Below are 19,104 nucleotides of genomic sequence, written 5' to 3' on the forward strand. Positions count from 1 at the left end.
ATGTTGTCGATTGAGCTGAACTTGTATTGAACCTGGAATATTCCTTTAAGAACAATTAATGTAAATTAGATATACTATACAGTATGTATAAACTTACTACATAACTTATAAGTTACGAACCTGGCAACCCGAGTTCGATTCCCGCTCATGGCCAACACCAGTGACAATTATCTGAACCGGTACCGGGCCTCCCCTATGTCGAATCAGCCTAAAATGAGTACCTGGTGTGGTGTGTAAACATTGCCACTGGGGAGACAAAGGCGGTTGGGAGTGGTGCTGGCCACCCACCCCCTCATGTACCGTTCCGGCCTTCATAGGTGCTCGCTAACAGCACTTGCCCCTACAGCACTTGCCCCTGTTAAGGCTAAATGGGGGATCTTTGTCTTTGTTTTGTGTGTGTGTGTTTGTTTGATGCGTTCAAATGCATGCAAATTTATATAGTAGACGCAAGCATTAAATTAGTTGTAAACTAATAAGAATTAATTTATGGTCATGGATGTAAAAATTATTTTATTTTTCTGACAGAATCTTAAGGTTTTGTTAAAGTTCTTCATTTTCTAATCTTGATGTCACTTTGTGTTTCTCTGCAGACAAGAGATGATTTCCTCGGACAAGTGGATATTCCTTTACATCAGATCCCAGTGAGTGTTTATAACGCATATTGGATTCTAGTTTTATTCTGTTTTGTAGAAGCTCCTGACTTGTGTTGTATTGTGGTCACTAATAAGCCTATTGTTTAAAATAAGGTGTTAGCTGATATTTTTAGAAGGTCTACCTCATACGTCTTTAGAGACACTCCCATTTTAACATGACATCATAAAATAAACCTCACACAACACCTCGTTATGAGTCACTGTGTGAAAAATAAACTCTCTTTATATGTGTGTGTTGGTTGGCAGAGTGTTCAGCATTATTAAGGTTTAAAAATATCAGTGACGTGTCATTTGTTTCAACACTTGCTATTTGTAATGAATTATGCTACAGTAAGTGTAAAAGAAATGGTGCTGAAATACAAATCTAAAGAATGTAACTTGGAACAGGAAGCATTTTCACTTTTTATGTCCACAGACAGAAAATCCAAACAATGAACGGCCGTACACTTTCAAGGACTTCCTGTTGCACCCGAGGAGGTACGCTGCATGGTTTATTCCCCAATCATAAAAGCTGGTTTTTAACCAAATGTTTGCTTGTGTAATTCCAGTCGTTGTTGTCGTTTTATCCTTTTGACCTCCTATGACATCATTCCTTGTAGCTGTTAAGTGTTTTCATTTGAAACATGTAGACACCATTGCTACATTTCAGCTGTTTTTCGGGTGTTTTGATGTGGATCTTTTGTTGATGCATCTGTTTAACTGTTTTTGTTGCAGTCATAAGTCCAGGGTAAAAGGTCACCTGCGACTTAAGATGACTTACCTGCCCAAAAAAAGTGATACGGAGGACGACCCCGCTGAACAGAACGAGAATCTGGATGTAAGAATACTTCAAATGTTACTCACACACCAACGTAAGCCTTCTTAGCAAACCCAAGTGCACTACTGTTGATTCTAGACAGGAAAGAACACGATTAAAGTAGGTTGTAAGTGGCACCATTAAAGGTGCAGTATGTAAGATTCAGAAACCCTTGTTATTAATGACACCTGTGGCCGTTAAGTGAACTGCAGCGAGTTACCTGTTGCTCGTGAATCGTGTGCACACACTCCATAGGGACACGATATTGACCAAAACAATGACGTAACATACAAAGAGACTGAACGTGATTCACCGGCATCATGCTGACAGATGAGGTAGCATAATTAAAATTACACAGTTATGATTGTTTTACTACAAACTTTGAGACTGTATATTATATTTGACTCTCCAGTGCTGGAACAGGGCTAAAACAAAGTGTGGATGTAGGTAATGCATGTCTTCTGTAGCGATCCAATCCAACTTAATATAGAACCGGAAGAGTCAGTGTGCCAATGTGGTCTCGTTGTACGAGAGCTGTGTTGATACAGGTGTCGGGCATGTATGTGTATGTGTGTGTGTTTACGTCGTAATATAAATACAGGCACAATTCCAAACTTCAAAATTCTTAAAAAAACAGTCATTTTTCCCAGAAGTGCTTCTGTTTGTACATTCGATGTAGTGGTATCCAGCTGGTTTAAGTTCTGGTCTAGGAACACAATGTTTGTGCAGGCATGTGTCATGAACTTGAGTTTGTAAGTTCACAGTTGTAAGTTCTAAAGCAGATAAATGAATGGTAACAAAGTACTGGTCCTTCATCAAATGCACAGTGGGCTGGGTAATTAACCTCCGAGTGGCTAATTGAAGAGAAAAACTAATGACCCCTATAACTGGTTGTATTGAACTCTTTGTTAAATAAGCTCTGACTCTGCATTAAACTTTATTTTAATGGATTTTCACCATGGTTATCAGATGGTTGGCCCAGGTCAAAAAAGGCCATCTGGTCATTAGATATTGTTTGGGTCCCTCCTCCAATGTCTATGGGATTGTATCATCTGCTAGGTGAAAAATTTAACCAATTGCTTAGAAAAGTGATTTCACACCTCTCCTCAAAAAGCTGCATGGTTTGAGATTTGAGAGGCTTGAGATTCAGATATGTTCAAATCATTAACCCCAAATATGAGCAATAGTAATGTTGGAATTTGCCTCAGTAAACAGTACTAAATATGCCACAGAGGTTGAATGTTTCAGTGCAGTCTTAATTTCTGTGTTTTAGCCTGGCTGGGAGTTTTTGGAGCCTCATGAACTGTGCAGTCCACACCAGCCACAGCAGCTGCCTGTGCTGCCCCCTGGCTGGGAGGAGAGGCAGGACAACCTGGGCCGAACCTATTATGTCAACCACGAATGCCGAACCACCCAGTGGCACAGACCCACCATACAGTAATGAGCACTTACATGCTTAAACATACACACAACATCAACACACATTTAACTCCAACAAAGATTTTAAATGACTTTTAATGACATACATTCTAAACACACACACATTTTAACGGGTTACTCAACACAAACACAGATTCCCAACACCCATTTTAAATGATACACACAACCCAATACATAAATTACTTTCACTGGTTAGAGATGTTTCACTTCACTGAAAAATATTATGTGTTGGATTTACTAAAAGCTTGATGCAAAAATGCTACATATGTACATATGTCAGCATAGTTAGAAAATCTGTGTTAGATATGCACAAATGTATCAGTTCATTCAACTTTATTTATTTAAAAAGGTATTTCACACAAATAAGATTTAACAACTAATAGCACTGTGTTTCTAATTAGCTTTTTTTATTATTGTTTCTACTTAATTTACCCCAAAAAAGTGCAGATAAAGCAGCATCTATGCACATTCACATGTGTATGGGAAAATGACATGTATTGAACAGAGTCCAACTAATCACCCTAATAGTAACTTTACACAAAACAACTAATTACAAAGTCAATAATACTAAAAAGAGCTAAAATATGAATTCTTAATAACAACATCCCAATAAGTTGCTTTTGACCAAACAAACATGCTTAAACTATTCAAGTATGAGAGCTTATTGGTTTCCCCCACAACCTCAATTGATCGTTTGAGATAATAGTACTTAAAATCTTAAACTGATGAATTTTGAAGCCAAAGAAGTTGAAGGAACTCACAATTCTTAATTTACTTTATGTAACACTTTTGAACACATTAATGCAAAATAAGTAAAGCTTCAAATATTATAAATATATACATTTCTGAGTAGAAGCGATACATTTTTTATATATGTCATGGTTGTTAAGCCAACAAATTACTGTTAAACTCAGTTGTTTCTGAGCGCTGAAGTGTTTCTGTTCTGATTGACAGGGATAGTCAGGGAGAAGATGAACAACGACAGGACACACACACCGAGTCTCAGCGCGCTTTCCTCACTCGCAGACAAATATCTGAACATGACGAAAACCATGAGCACAGAGATTCGCCTGAGGTATTTAAACACACACACATGCACACACACACACACACTCTTACACACAAACACACACTCATACACACGCACACACGTGCGCACACACACTCACACGCATGCACACTCACACACACTCACACACACACGCGCACACACACACACACTCACAAACTAACACACATACGCACGCACGCACACACACACACACGAACACACACACGAACACACACACACACACACACACACTCTCACACACAAACACACACTCACACACACACACACACACACACACACTCTCACACACAAACACACACACACACACACACACACTCACACACACACACTCACACACACACACACACACACACACACACACACACACACACACTCTCACACACAAACACACACACACACACACACACTCACACACACACACACACACACACACACACACACACACACACACACACACACACACACACACACACACACACACACACACACACACACACACACACACACACACACACACACACACACACACTCACACACACACACACACACTCACACACACATGTTGTGTTTCCATGTTTATGGGACTTTCCATAGACATAATGGTTTTATACTGTACAAACTTTATATTCTATCCCTAAACCTAACCCTACCCTAAACCTAACCCTCACAGAAAACTTTCTGCATTTTACATTTTCAAAAACATAATTTAGTATGACTTATAAGCTGTTTTCCTCATGGGGACCGACAAAATGTCCCCACAAGGTCAAAGATTCGGTTTTACTATCCTTATGGGGACATTTGGTCCCACAAGTGATAAATACACACACACACACACACTCACACACACACACACACACACACACACACACACACTCACACACACAAACACACACACTCTCACACACAAACACACACTCACAAACACACACACTCACACACACACACACACTCACACGCACACACACACTCACAAACTAACACACACACACACACGCACACACACACACACACACACACACACACACACACACACACACACACACACACACACACACACACACACACACACACACTCTCACACACAAACACACACTCACACACACACACACACACACACTCTCACACACAAACACACACTCACACACACAAAGTGTTAAAACAGCTTTAAACAAAGCAGTTTTCTCTTTATTTATGTATCAGTTTTAAAATAAGGGAGCTTTTGTCAGATTTAGCTCACTTTTGGGGCCAATTTTGTCCACAACTGTAGCTTAGTATGCATACTCACACACAAACACAAATTTTTCTGTGACTTCTTCCAAACTCTCGGACAAATTACACACTTTTACATGTGTGTGTGTGTGTGTGTGTGTTTGTGTGTGTGTGTGTGTGTGTGTGTTTGTGTGTGTAGAGCTGGGAGATCATAACAGCAGATGAGTCCACGCTCTATAACAGCCATAGCGAGCGCTCGCCGCGCTCACCGCGCTCGCCGCGCTCGCCGCCACCGCCCCACTCTCCAATGGATTTCACAGGATTTTGCGACGAGTTCAACAGATTTCAGCCGGGAAGCGACAGACGCACGTCCCTCACGGTCAGTCTATGCACACTGATGCATGTTTGTGAAAGAATTCAGCATATTAAAAAGTTTTAGTGCATATAAAGATGCTATAATGTAGCCTTACATTTGTTACTTTTTTTATTATTAATGTAACTACAATATTGCATATTATAAAACAGATAGCGGTCCTGCATGTTGATTGGTCAGTAAAATATTTTAGCTCTGCTACAAAATGTAATGTAATAACTGAAATGAATGTAATACAGAGGGGTGGCCACCCCATTGGCCACCCCACTCACAATTGACCTTTTGGTCATTTTTTGTCTTTTTTGTCTTGGGCACAGTTAAGTTTTTTAGAGGTGGAACCGTCTGTGTACAACCCCCATCAGAGAGGAGACTTAACATGTGCACCAAGGTCGTCGCACCTCCCCGTCCCGGGTGTCACTATACCACTCCCCTCCATTTCTGTATCCACGCGCATCCGCTTTCCAGGCGCTGTCCCACGATACGAAAATGCTACCCGAAAATGTCTGTGCCACCACAGACTGATCGTTGGCCCCAGCCCGGCCACCCCTGTGAAAAACTCCTGGCTCCGCCCTTGATGTAATAACAGCTATGATATGAAGCACCTGTTCAATAGCTGCTGTGTACCATATATCACTTCACAGCACACAAAGTATCAATTTATTAAATGCTAGTCATTCACCCAAAACTGCATATTCTCTCATCATTTACTCACGCTCATGTAGGGCTTTTTACCACTGCAGTGGTTAAGGGCCAATCACTGCTGGTGAACGTTGTTATATGGTGATTGAGGGTGGGGTAGGGAATGCGCACAAATTATGTATTTATTAATTTTTAAAAGTAAAATAAATCATTATAAATACAAAATAAAAATTAAACTCTTTGTAAAATATCACAAAATACCCCCCAAAAATAAATATAAAACTTTTTCATTGGTTTTACACTGATCAGCCACAACATTAAAACCACTGACATGTGAAGTGAATAACAGTTATTATCTTGTTACAATGGCACCTCTCAAGGGGTGGGATATATTAGGCAGCAAGTGAACAGTCAGTCCTTGAACTTCATGTTTTGGAAGCAGGACAAATGGGCAAGTGTAAGGATCTGAGAGACTTTGTGACCATGGGCCAAATTGTGATTGCTAGACGACTGGGTCAGAGCGTCTCCAATACGGCAGGTCTTGTGGGGTGTTTCCGGTATGCAGTGGTTAGTACCTACCAAAAGTAATCCTAGGAAGGACAACCAGTGAACCGGCGACAGGGTCATACGCCAGGATCTGCTGCTAACTTGTTGGTGCCAGATACCACAGGACACCTTCAGAGGTCTCGTGGAGTCCATTCCTCGACGGGTCAGAGCTATTTTGGCAGCATGAGGGGGACCTACACGATATTAGGCAGGTGGTTTTAATGTTGTGTGGCTGATCGTTGTACATTTCTGTCTGTTATTAGAATATACAGCTGGTCTTATATGTCAGTAACATGCACACGACAAGGACTAAAAATATTAAAGATGTCATATTCTGTTAATATTGTTAAACTCCAATATTTAACATGACTAAATAAACAGTTGGACAATAATTAAATAGTTCAGTCCTACCTTTGCTGGAAGCTTTTCAATTGTTAGATACTTGAATATTTTGCGAGTTATGATGTTTCCAGCCGCACGTCCAGAATGCTGTATTAATCTCGTCAATGAAATTACACACAAAAATGTTTGAGTTGTCATTTGCCTCCGTTTACAAAAACAGGATTATAAGGATAATTTTAACAATTTTACTTCAAACATTGTTTATGAAAATATGACGGGAAATAAACAACACTGCAAGGTATTTCCAATGCACTGACAATGTTTTAGAAGAAGAAAAGTATTGTTGAATAAAAACCTTGTTTATTGAAACGATCCAGTCGTTATTGTGATGATTGTTTTTTTTTCATCTAAATTGCGTGTAGAGAGATGAAAGTGCGGATCCCAGTGGTAGCACTTTTATAATCATGTATTTTCAAATGCATCTGTAAAAGGAATCAATGGAAAGGAGGAGGCGAGAACCGGCTTGACGATGTAAATCATATTTTAATAGTAAACTTAAAAGACAACATAAACACACACATGACGGACATGTCCGTTTATGATCTCTCTCTCCCGCACAATCCTCTGCAGTCGACCTTTATACCTCAGAGGCTTGATTAGCCTAATACAGGACCGGGTGTGTATGATCACGACCCGGTCCCGCCCTCCCCGCCCTGCAACAGCATCATACGTATATATACACCGAAAAGCCACAACATTAAATCCACCTGCCTAATTTTGTGTAGGTCCCTGTCGTGCCACCAAAACAGCGCCAACCTGCATCTCAGAATAGCATTCTTCTCACCACAATTGTACAGAGTGGTTATCTGAGTTACCGTAGACTGTGTAAGTTCAAATCAGTCTGGTCATTCTCTATAGACCTCTCTTATCAACAAGGCATTTTCATCCGCAGAACTGCCGCTCACTTGATGTTTTTTTGTTTTTGGTACCATTCGGAGTAAATTCTAGAGACTGTTTTGTGTGAAAATCCCAGGAGATCAGCAGTTACAGAAATACTCAAACCAGCCCATCTGGCCTCAACAATCATGCCACGGTCTAAATCATAGAGATCAAATTTGTTCCCCATTCTGATGGTTGATGTGAACATTAACTGAAACTCCTGACCCGTATATGCATGATTTTATACACTGCACTGCTGCCTCACGATTGGCTGATTAGATAATCGCATGGATGATTGTTGGTGCCAGATGGGCTGGTTTGAGTATTTTGAGTTTTTGGAGGGTTCTCGGGAAGGGGCAATGGAGAGGTATTTGTAGTTTTAAATGTGTATGTGCGTTCTTATTGTGGTGGGTGCTTAATTTAAATAATTTTTATGTTTATTTAAATTGTGAATGGAATCCATACAAATTGTTAATAACAAAAAATGGAAAAATGGTCACGTGTTTTAAAATACATTTCTTTAAATATTTCTAGGGCTGTCAATCGATTAAAATGTTTAATCGAATTAATGACATGGTGTCCTGAATAATTAATCGCGATTAATCGCATATACAAATATTTGCTGAGAAAGCCCCTCATATAACAATAACTCAATATATAATGATTATACATATTTATATCAATATATAATTATACATAGTTATCTTTAAATATTTAAAAATGATATATATATATATATTCAGATAATTAAAATACTTTACATTCCTGTAGCAGAAGAGTTCATCATTGATAAGACAATACCAAAAGCGGCTTTAGAATACAATGTATTGTTTACTACCATATTATTGATCATAAGTCAATCATTGGCACACAGTTCACAGCAATCCATTTCACAAGTGAATTTGTCAATCAGTTGGAGATTTATTATGAGGGCTTGTTTAAGGGCCTGTCAATTTACACTTACGTCAGACGTGTGTTGCGTCATAAACATAAAATGTTTAGGTCACTGTGTCAAGTTAAATATAGTTTAATACTCAATCTTTAAACACATCCACATTTGTGCTTTTTCGAGTGTTTTGAACGCAAGAACGTAACGCATGTTTTTGTTGTTCTGCCTACTGAAGTGTTTTCTTCACTGTATAAACTGTGCGTTGCTCATACAGCTGAAATTTCACTTACTGCCCTCTGGAGTAAACAGGTGGTACTGCAAGCTTGCATTTCTCAGGAATCTTCCTTATTCCTTATCTGTGGGCTGGCGATTAATTGCGTTAATTTTTTTAACGCATTATTTTTTGTACAATTAATCGTACTGAATTAACGCGATAAATCGACAGCCCTAAATATTTCTCATTTTTATCACCTCAATCTTTTACCCTTTATTATTTTATTATTTATAAAACCCTTTATTGCCACTCAACCATATACACAAGTGCAACAGTGGGTGAAAGCCTTGGGGACAACCTTTATTGTCAGTGACCATTATAACAGTGTTGTGTTTGTCTCAGCAACAGGGACACAGCAGTCGCAGAGGAAGCGGACAGACTCTAACGGTGGAGGAGCATCCAGTTCACCCTGTGGTGAGAACAGAAACATTCAGAAATATATCCGACTGAGCTCAGATCCAGCATGCGGTGTGTGCTCTAGTTTCAGCTGAATGTAGAGTGTTTTGCTCACGGTGTGTAATATTAGCTGTCCCAGATATCCCAGCATGCCCTGTACCTCGTACATCACCTCAGCTGCTGCTGTGCCTCTGCTCCCTCAGGACGCTGTGTTTTACAGGCAAACTGCTACAAACGACTATATATGACACACGCAGATGATCTTTAATGGATTGTTTCTGTTTTTCTGCTCTCCTCGTATCATCTCTTAAAAAAAAGAAAAAAATTCCTGTATATTTTGTGTAAAAAAACAAAGTGTCCCTTTTGACTCGTTTGACTTGTTTTTTTTTTTTTCCTTATGTACCACTACTCCATTGTTTCTAATCCATTTACTATAGAGTTTACTCTGTGCAAGGGATAGCTGATAAATAGCAAATGGCCTCTACTAATTTCCCCCTCCCATACAGAACACATAAGGGGGCCTTTTTGGGGAACTTTAAATATTAATAATTAAAAACAAAATCACAAAGCACGGCCATCATACATGACCAAGCACACACAGACACACATGCATATAGTCAAGGAAGCCAATTGAAGATATTCTAAAATATATACAGTATATGATTTTACTACTGTATTATAAATAATTGTTTTTTGAACCTCTGATTAGGGGCCCAGGAATAGATAACATGGCTGGCACACATGGTTTGTCAGAGGCCCCGGGGCACTGGCCTCATTGGCCCGCTTCATAATCCATCCTTGCATGAAAATAAAATAACAATAATACAAATGGAAGAATCAAGAAGGATTATGGAAATAAAATGATATTGGGAATTGAAATATAAGACTTAATTGCAAAAATATTAATTACATAATTAATTGAATCATTAATTAAAAATATAATTAAAAAATCTCTCTCTCTCTCTCTCTCTCTCTGTAGTTATTACCCAACTCAAGTGTTTTGCCTCCGGGCTGGGAAGAAAAGCAGGACAGTAAAGGGAGAATGTATTATGTTAATCACAACAGCAGAATGACGACTTGGACACGCCCACTGATTCAGGTACATCCTTAAAGGGACAGGTCAGCCAAAAAAAATTATTCTGATATCTTTTATTCACCCTGCTGTTGGTCTAAACCCATATGACTTTCTTTCTTCTGGTGAACAGAAAAGGAGTTTATACGCATACAAGTTTGGCCTTCACTTTCATTGCATCCTTTTTCCCATTCAATGAAAGTGAATGGTGACTGTTTCTAACATTGTGCCTAACATCTCCTTTTGTGTTCCATGGAAGAAAGAAAGTAATGTTGGAAGGGGTTGGAACAGTATGATGGTGAGTAAATGATGACTGAATTTTTGGTGAACTGTCCCTAACGTCTAACTTAAAGTCTAACTTTTAAATTATTTACATGGCTCTGTGGAATGCTTGATTCTGATTAGTCAGTCGCAGCATTCTGCAAGCCAATATTTTCAATATCTATAATAACTGTTAAACTGTAATCGGTAGATTGATCAGTGAACTTTGACCTTTGCATTTCAGCTCATACAGCCATCCTCAGAGGCGGCGGGTGGAGTCATGACTCTCTCCCATAATCCCATGGGCTATGCTCCACCTCTGCTGTCCCCAGACATGTCGCCTCAGCATGCACACGCTCACACGCCGGCGCACATAGGGCGGATGCCGATAGGCTGGGAGGTACGCAGTGCGCCAAACGGACGCCCGTTTTTCATAGACCACAACTCCAAGACCACCACATGGGTAAGACAAACATATATACCAAAAAGTACCACGCTAGTACCATGTTTATGAAGTACCTTGGAATACCATGTAAATACCATGGAATGTAAATATGGTCATCAGTCAGTAACATTATATACACTGCCAGTTATAAGTGTGGACGCACTTGAATTATTTTGTTTCTTGTGATCTTAAATTAAAGTTCTGTCATCATTTACTCACTTTCATGTTATTCCAAACCTGTATGACTCTCTTCCTTGGAACACAGGAGACGTTAGGCATGTAAGGTTGATCTCAGTCACTATTCACTTTCTTAGCATGGGAAAAAACATGCAATGAAAGTGAATGGTGACTGAGATCAACCTTACATGCCTAACATCTCCTGTGTTCCAAGGAAGAAAGAAATTCATACAGATATTTTGTAAAACTATCCCTTTAAAAAACCTTTTGATGTAAAGGTTAATGCTTAAATGCTTGAAGATGTTTTGTAGACATATCATTTGCGCCTATATGTGGATTTGGACACTACATACTTTTTACTACAATGAGTAAAATAGTAATAATAAAGAATGAAAAGATGTTCAAACTTTTCACTGTTACTGTATATATCAAAGTAGCATGGTGTTATCATCTGATGCAATCAATGTACCATGGTACCACCTCAGTACTTTTTTGTAAGTTGTTGTTTATGTCTTTTCCTGCATTTTTCACGCTATTGTCCATGCTGAAATCTGCTTCCTTTTTTTGCCATTTCCTGTACTGTCACAGGAAGACCCCAGGCTGAAGGATCCCATGCACATCATGAGGAAACTCTCCCTAGACCCCTCTGACCTTGGTCCATTGCCGGTGAGAGCAATTATGTCATCAGTGATGTCATTATTCAGTGGTTCAATATTTGTTTAGTTTGACTTCACTGACATTGTCTTCAGCACAGAGGTTGAGAAGGTGTATTTGTGTGTGTGTGTGTGTGTGTGTGTGTGTGTGGGCAGGTTTAAGTGGTTTTCAAGGATTATAAACTGGTAATCACAAGGGTTTTATTATGCTATTAATGTGGTTTAGGAGGACATTTCTAGTGTCCCCACTTAAAAAACATAGCAATGTTTTATTGAAAATGTAAAAATGCAGAAAGTTTTTCTGAGAGGGTTAGGTTTAGGGGTAGGGGTTGGGTTAGGGGATAGAGTTTGTACAGTATAAAAATCATTATGTCTATGGAGAGTCCTCATAATGATAGCTGCACCAACATGTGTGTGTTTGTGTGTCTTATAGCCCTGTTGGGAGGAGAGGGTGCACAGTGATGGCAGAATATTCTATATTGATCACAGTAAGTGTCAAGTTCATAATTATATCCACACCAGCTCACAAAACTACAATCTGGTTAATTTCAGCTGGAATTCAGATGTCTTCTATTTATTTTACAGACACAAAAACCACACAGTGGGAAGACCCAAGACTACAAAATTCAGCCATCACTGGTCCGGTAAGTTCCGATGTGTCTTTTTAAAAACATGCAGAGCTGGAGCTTTGAGCCATTACGGAGTGATATTGAGATGTATTACTGTAGCACTCAATGATCTTGTTTCTAAAAATATTCTGAGCCAGAAACTCTGTACATTTCTTCCTATTCATTTCCTGTAGTGTGTACGGGTGTGTGTTTGTCATTAGGGTCAAGAGAGGAGGGGAGGTTATATTTGTCCTGTATGAAATGTACGATGTTTGTCGTGTCAGGAATGCTGAACATCTGAGCAGATAAATGGTTGTGGATTATTGCTGAAGTGATTGTGTTCTGTTATTTCAGGCTGTGCCTTACTCCAGAGACTATAAACAGAAGTACGAGTACTTCCGCAAGAAACTCAAGAAACCAGTATGTCTTTTTTGTTCAGAGCTGTGTTTTTCATGTCCCGTTCAAATGTCAATATCTAGACCAATAAACAAACAGTCATTTAGGATTAATGGAGGTTCATGAATTAATTTTTAACCCAGAGAGTGCTCTAATGGCATAGCTTTAGATAAAAATAATCAATTATAGATTATTGTTTGATTTATCTGTATTAATTGGTACAATGTTGATTGTATGTTTGCAACCCATATATGGTGCTTTTTCTCTTTCAAAATCATTCTCTACTTTTGAAGTGACTTGCTAACCACTTGATATATAGAGACCACTTTTCACCATCCATTCAGTTCTCGATGGATAAAATCGACTTTATTTTTTTAATGAATGTGCTGATTCACATTATCGAAGTAAAATGGGTTGCAAACAATGTTTCATGTTGACTTGAACAACATGTAATGAAATGCCGACATGAAATTTGAAAGTGACCTTATTTACTGTGTAATGTCTTATTGAGCAAAATTTATTAGTGCAAATTATTTGAAAGAAAAGTTGTTTTCATAATATTTTATTGAAGGGTACCAATTATGCAAAATTCACTTTTACATAGTGTTTGAACATAAATGTGTGTTGGCAGTGTGTGTACACAACCGCCCTATAATGATAAAAATCCACCCAGTCCCCATTAATCACAAGCACTGTCTCAGAACAAGCCGTTTGCAGATTCTGTACAAAGTGACGTCACTTTGTACAGGCCCCGCCCACGACTGTTAACGGACACTGCCGACGGACATGTTTGTTTGTGTGTTATTTCGTTATAGTGAATAGCGAACATTGTAACAGTATTTGTGTGTGTGTGTTGCTCATCCATTGTTGCAAAAACAGCTGAAAAAACTCTAAAACACATTTATCAAATAACCATTCGGAAACTTCCTGCTTCATTCTCAAAGTTGTTCCTTCTGACGGAGTCTCTCCCTCATCACAGTCTGACTCGGGTTCAAACATATAGGGCTGAACACCACTATTTTCGCTGCTTCATATTACTTATGATGCCTAGTTATCCGAAGCAGAGATGTCAAAACTCCGCCCTATTCTGGATACGGGGCAGGGAACACCAGCTCATTTGCATTTAAAGACACACACATTGCCATTTTCAACATGGTATAATAAATGATCAGTAGGGTATTTTGAGCTGAAACTTCACAGATATATTCTGGGGACACCAAAGATTTAAATTACATCTTTTCAAAAGGGGCATAATAGGTGCCCTTTAAAATATAAAACTTTTGTCACGCTTTATTTTACAGCGTTCATGTTACTGTGATTTACAGAGGTAATTACTGATTAATACTAATCAAGTACATGTATTAGCTGTTAGCTGCTTGTACTTACATATTATTATTGTAATATAAAGTGTTACAAAACTTTTCTTGTCTCAAGAGACAACTTTTATGCTGTTATCAAGGCCGAATGGGTGGAGAAAATTTATATGAACCAATTATATCATAACCTAACATGTTTAATCTAATCAAATCCTGATGGATAAAATCCCAGTTTCATTCAGAAATACATTACATCACATTACAGGAGTTGTTTCTTCTAAAATCATTGAGCAAAATTGTTCTGTGAATTAAAATTTAATAAATTAGTGTTTCTGGACAATAAAATAATTTTCTGTCGTGATCCCCCATCACTAGGCAGACATCCCAAACCGCTTTGAGCTGAATGTAAGACGGAACGCTGTTCTGGAGGACTCGTACCGGCAGATTCTGTCTATCAAACGTCCAGATCTGCTGAAGGCCCGTCTATGGGTGGATTTTGAGGGCGAGAAGGGACTGGACTATGGGGGCGTTGCCAGAGAATGGTTCTTTCTGATATCCAAAGAGATGTTCAACCCGTATTATGGTCTGTTTGAGTACTCGGCCACGTGAGTGATGAGATTATTATATTCTCTTCTGTGTAGAGCTAACTTTTTTTCTAAAAAAACAAACCTTGATATTTTGTTTTTAAAGTGACAGTTCAACCGGAAATGTAAGTTCTGTCATCATTTACTCACCCTCGTGTACACTGGCGGCCAAATGTTTGGAATAATGTGCAGATTTTGCTCTTATGGAAAGAAATTGGTACTTTATTCACCAAAGTGGCATTCAACTGTTCACAATATAAACTCAGGACATTAATTATGTGAAAAATTACTATTACAATTTGGGAAAAAGATCAGAACTTCTTAAACTACTTTAAAGAATCCTCACACACCTTATAGTCTAACTGAACCCACAAAAGCTCAATGGGGTTAAAATCCATAACACTCTTTTCCAATTATCTGTTGTCCAATGTCTGTGTTTCTTTGCTCACAATAACATTTTATTTTTGTTTTTCTGTTTAAAAAGTGTTTTTTTATTTGCAATTCTTCCCATAAGGCCTGCGCCCCTGAGACTTCTCTTTACTGTTGTACATGAAACTGGTGTTGAGCAGGTAGATTTCGATTAAGCTGTCAGCTGAGGACATGTGAGGCATCTATTTATCAAATTAGAGACTAATTGTACATCTGGCCTTCCACATCTCTTTCTGTCCTTGTTAGAGCCAGTTGTCCTTTGTCTTTGAAGACTGTAGTGCACACCTCTGTATGAGGTTACCCCATGTGACTCTACCCACCCTAGCAATCGGGCCAATTTGGTTGCTTAAGAGACCTGGCTGGAGTCACTCAGCACGCCCTGGATTCGAACTTGCGACTCCAGGTGTGGTAGTCAGCGTCAATACTCGCCCCCAGTTTTTTGGTAATTTCAAACATTGTATAGCCTTCATTCCTCAAAACAATGATTGACTGACAAGTTTCATGATTTTTGACCTGATATTGATCTTAAGACATGCCAGTCTATTGCATACTGTGGCAACTCAAAAACAAACACGAAGACAATGTTAAGCTTCATTTAATGAACCAAATAGCTTTCAGCTGTGTTTGATATAATGGCTTTGAGTGATTTTTCTAGTATCAAATTAGCAATTTAGCATAATTACTCAAGGATAAGGTGTTGAAGTGATGGCTGGTAGAAATGGGGCCTGTCTAGATTTGATAAAAAAAGACTTTTTTCGAATAGTGATTGTGCTGTTTTTCACATCAGTAATGTCTGGACTGTATGTTGTGATCAGTTGAATGCCACTTTGGGGAATTAAAGTACCAATTTCCTTTTGAAACAGCAAAATCTGTACATTATTCCAAACTTTTGGCCGGCAGTGTAGTTCCAAACCAGTTTGACTTTCATTCGTCCGTGGAACATGAAAAGGAGATGATGGGTAGAATGTTACCCCCAGTCACTATTCACTTTTATTGAATGGGGAAAAAAAAACATGCAATAAATGTGAAAGGCAACTGAAGTTTACATTCTGCCTAACATCTCCCTTCAGTTCAAGGGGTTTAAACAACATGAGAGTGAGTGAATATATGTTTTTTTAAAAATGTGATTTATTTGTTTTATTTTTGTGATCCATACCTTTAAAGGAAGTTTAAAAGCAGTGCTGTTAACCCCATGTATGCATGTGTGTTTGTGTGTGTATTGCAGTGATAACTACACCCTACAGGTTAACCCCAACTCAGGTCTGTGTAATGAGGACCACCTGTCTTACTTTAAGTTCATTGGTCAGGTAGCTGGAATGGCCGTTTATCATGGAAAGCTGTTGGATGGTAAGTGGTCACAAATAATCTCTCAAGACCAATATACAAATACCCACAACTCACACTGACAACATTTTACTGGACGACTGCCCTCAGCTCTGTGCACAATGTGTAAATTCCAGTGTTGGGAAAGATCGGCAAACTACAAACTACTCAGAATATTAAGTATTTCAACCACAGTTATATTTATTGAGAAATATTAATACAAAATGTAGGTTCAACATCTAGTATAATACACGGACATTTTTGTTGCAAAAAATGAAACATGAAATGTTGCTTGCAAATAAAAAGAATGAGGTATTTAGTCAGAATATAATACAAATGTTATTATTTTTAGCAAATAATGTAGGCAGCATTTTAGGCTTCAGATTTGCTTTACTAATGTGATCTGATTCAGTTCCTTTTCATGTAATAACAAGCAATTTTCTGATAGTATTCCTCACAACAGCTTTTTCTGTTTCATCTGCACAGCTTTCTTCATTCGGCCCTTCTATAAAATGATGCTGCAGAAACCAATCACGTTACAGGATATGGAGTCAGTGGTGAGTGACAGACATGCCTGAACCAATCAGCATCATTTCTAAATGTTGAAGAATGAACAGGCAGTAGCATTAGTCGTTATTTTTAATATGATTTTCAATCATCTTTTGATCGCACAGACAAAAGTTGCAAAATTTTACACAAAATTTTATTAAAAATGTAAAATATCCATATTATACCTGAGATTATAACTAAATGCCACTCGATGAATAAAAGGGATGGTTCACCCAAAAATGTAAATTCTCTCATCATTTACTCACCCTCATGCCATCACAGATGTGTATGACTTTCTTTCTTCAGTAGAACAGAAATTAAGATTTTTAGAAGAATATCTGAGCTCTGTATGTCCATACAATGCAAGTAAATGGTGACTAAATTTTTGAAGCTTCAAAAAACACATAAAGGCAGCATAAAAGTAAAAAAGTAAACTCTTGTGGATTAATCCATGTCTTCTGAAGCTACAGTATACAGTTGGTTGTGGGTGAGATCAGACCAAAATGTAACTCCTTTTTCACTAATAATCTTGACACCAACAGTCTCCTTAGCGATCATTATTTCAAGCTCGATTACACTTTCTAGCGCCATCTAGCGCTCTGTGCACGCGTCAAGCACTAGGAAGTGTAATCAAGCTTGAAATCATGAATGTGCCTAGAGACAGCAATGGCAAGATGTACAATGAAAAAGGAGTTCTATTTTGTTTTTCTCACCCAAAATCAATTAGATAGCTTTAGGAGACTTGAGTCATATGGATTAATTTTATGCTGCCTTTATGTGCTTTATGGAGCTTCAAAGTTTTGGTCACTTTATGGACCTACAGAGCTGAGATATTCTTCTAAAAATCTTCATTTCTGTTCTACCTAAGAAAGAAAGACATACACATCTGGGATGGCAAGAAGGTGAGTAAATAATTAGAGAATTTTTATTTTTGTATGTGCAGCTCAGTCTCACAAAAATATAGCATAAGGCTGTTTAATAGATTTAGATGCACTCTTTCACATGAAATAAAAATAAATTGTAAGGTGTATATACTGTGCAGAAAGTATTCAATTTCGAACATACCCAATGCCTCTGGGTCGTTAGGCAAGTTTTGAGTGTTGTATAAAAAGTAGAAGTTAAAATTGAACAAACAGTAAACATTGAGCATGTTGATAACACTAATAATGTAATTAATGTTGCATGGAGTTTTGGCTCTCAGGTGTCAAAAGCTAGTTAAGCTGTTTTTTTTGCTCATATTATTTCAGGACAGTGAATACTTTAATTCTCTAAGATGGATCTTGGATAACGACCCCACAGACCTGGATCTCAGGTTTACTATTGACGAGGAGCTGTTTGGACAGGTATTGCTTAATAGTTTTACACAGAATGTAATGACAGAATGTTCATGTTGTTATTAACTATTCCCTGAAAACATATTTAAAGAATGTCCTCTGAAGTTCCCTTACATAAGATTTGTCAAGATGAATAGAGTACTATTTGCTATTAACAAATAATTTCATCTCTTCTGCAGACGCACCAGCATGAACTGATGCCAGGAGGCGCTGACATCGTTATCAATGACAGCAACAAAAAGGAGTACATTCAGTAAGTTTCACTGCCCTCCTGTGGCACAGAAAGGAACCACATCTGACACTTGGAAGTTTTTGTGCAGGAAAATGTAATTCCTGTTCAAAGATATCATTGTCATGAAAGGAATAGTTCAACAAAAAATGAATATTCA

General features: G+C 38.3%; 1 protein-coding gene across 3 annotated transcripts in view; it reads left to right on the forward strand.

The window, feature by feature from the left end:
* Positions 1 to 19,104, forward strand: part of LOC127623153 (E3 ubiquitin-protein ligase NEDD4-like) — a 54,129-nt gene that overhangs the window by 27,260 nt on the left and 7,765 nt on the right. For 2 of the 3 annotated variants that reach the window (XM_052097430.1, XM_052097427.1), the window contains 18 exons: positions 591 to 641; positions 1,069 to 1,130; positions 1,368 to 1,470; positions 2,723 to 2,886; positions 3,844 to 3,964; positions 5,370 to 5,549; positions 9,515 to 9,586; positions 10,548 to 10,667; positions 11,146 to 11,364; positions 12,112 to 12,189; positions 12,610 to 12,664; positions 12,762 to 12,820; positions 13,139 to 13,204; positions 14,872 to 15,101; positions 16,735 to 16,856; positions 17,319 to 17,389; positions 18,629 to 18,724; positions 18,895 to 18,968. In XM_052097430.1, coding sequence (XP_051953390.1) covers positions 591 to 641; positions 1,069 to 1,130; positions 1,368 to 1,470; positions 2,723 to 2,886; positions 3,844 to 3,964; positions 5,370 to 5,549; positions 9,515 to 9,586; positions 10,548 to 10,667; positions 11,146 to 11,364; positions 12,112 to 12,189; positions 12,610 to 12,664; positions 12,762 to 12,820; positions 13,139 to 13,204; positions 14,872 to 15,101; positions 16,735 to 16,856; positions 17,319 to 17,389; positions 18,629 to 18,724; positions 18,895 to 18,968 — 1,943 coding nt within the window. The remainder of the gene's footprint in view (positions 1 to 590; positions 642 to 1,068; positions 1,131 to 1,367; positions 1,471 to 2,722; positions 2,887 to 3,843; positions 3,965 to 5,369; positions 5,550 to 9,514; positions 9,587 to 10,547; positions 10,668 to 11,145; positions 11,365 to 12,111; positions 12,190 to 12,609; positions 12,665 to 12,761; positions 12,821 to 13,138; positions 13,205 to 14,871; positions 15,102 to 16,734; positions 16,857 to 17,318; positions 17,390 to 18,628; positions 18,725 to 18,894; positions 18,969 to 19,104) is intronic. The other variant, XM_052097429.1, reaches the window with a different exon arrangement.

Source organism: Xyrauchen texanus, chromosome 29 (genome assembly GCF_025860055.1).
Source record: "Xyrauchen texanus isolate HMW12.3.18 chromosome 29, RBS_HiC_50CHRs, whole genome shotgun sequence".
Taxonomy (NCBI): Eukaryota; Metazoa; Chordata; class Actinopteri; order Cypriniformes; family Catostomidae; genus Xyrauchen; species Xyrauchen texanus.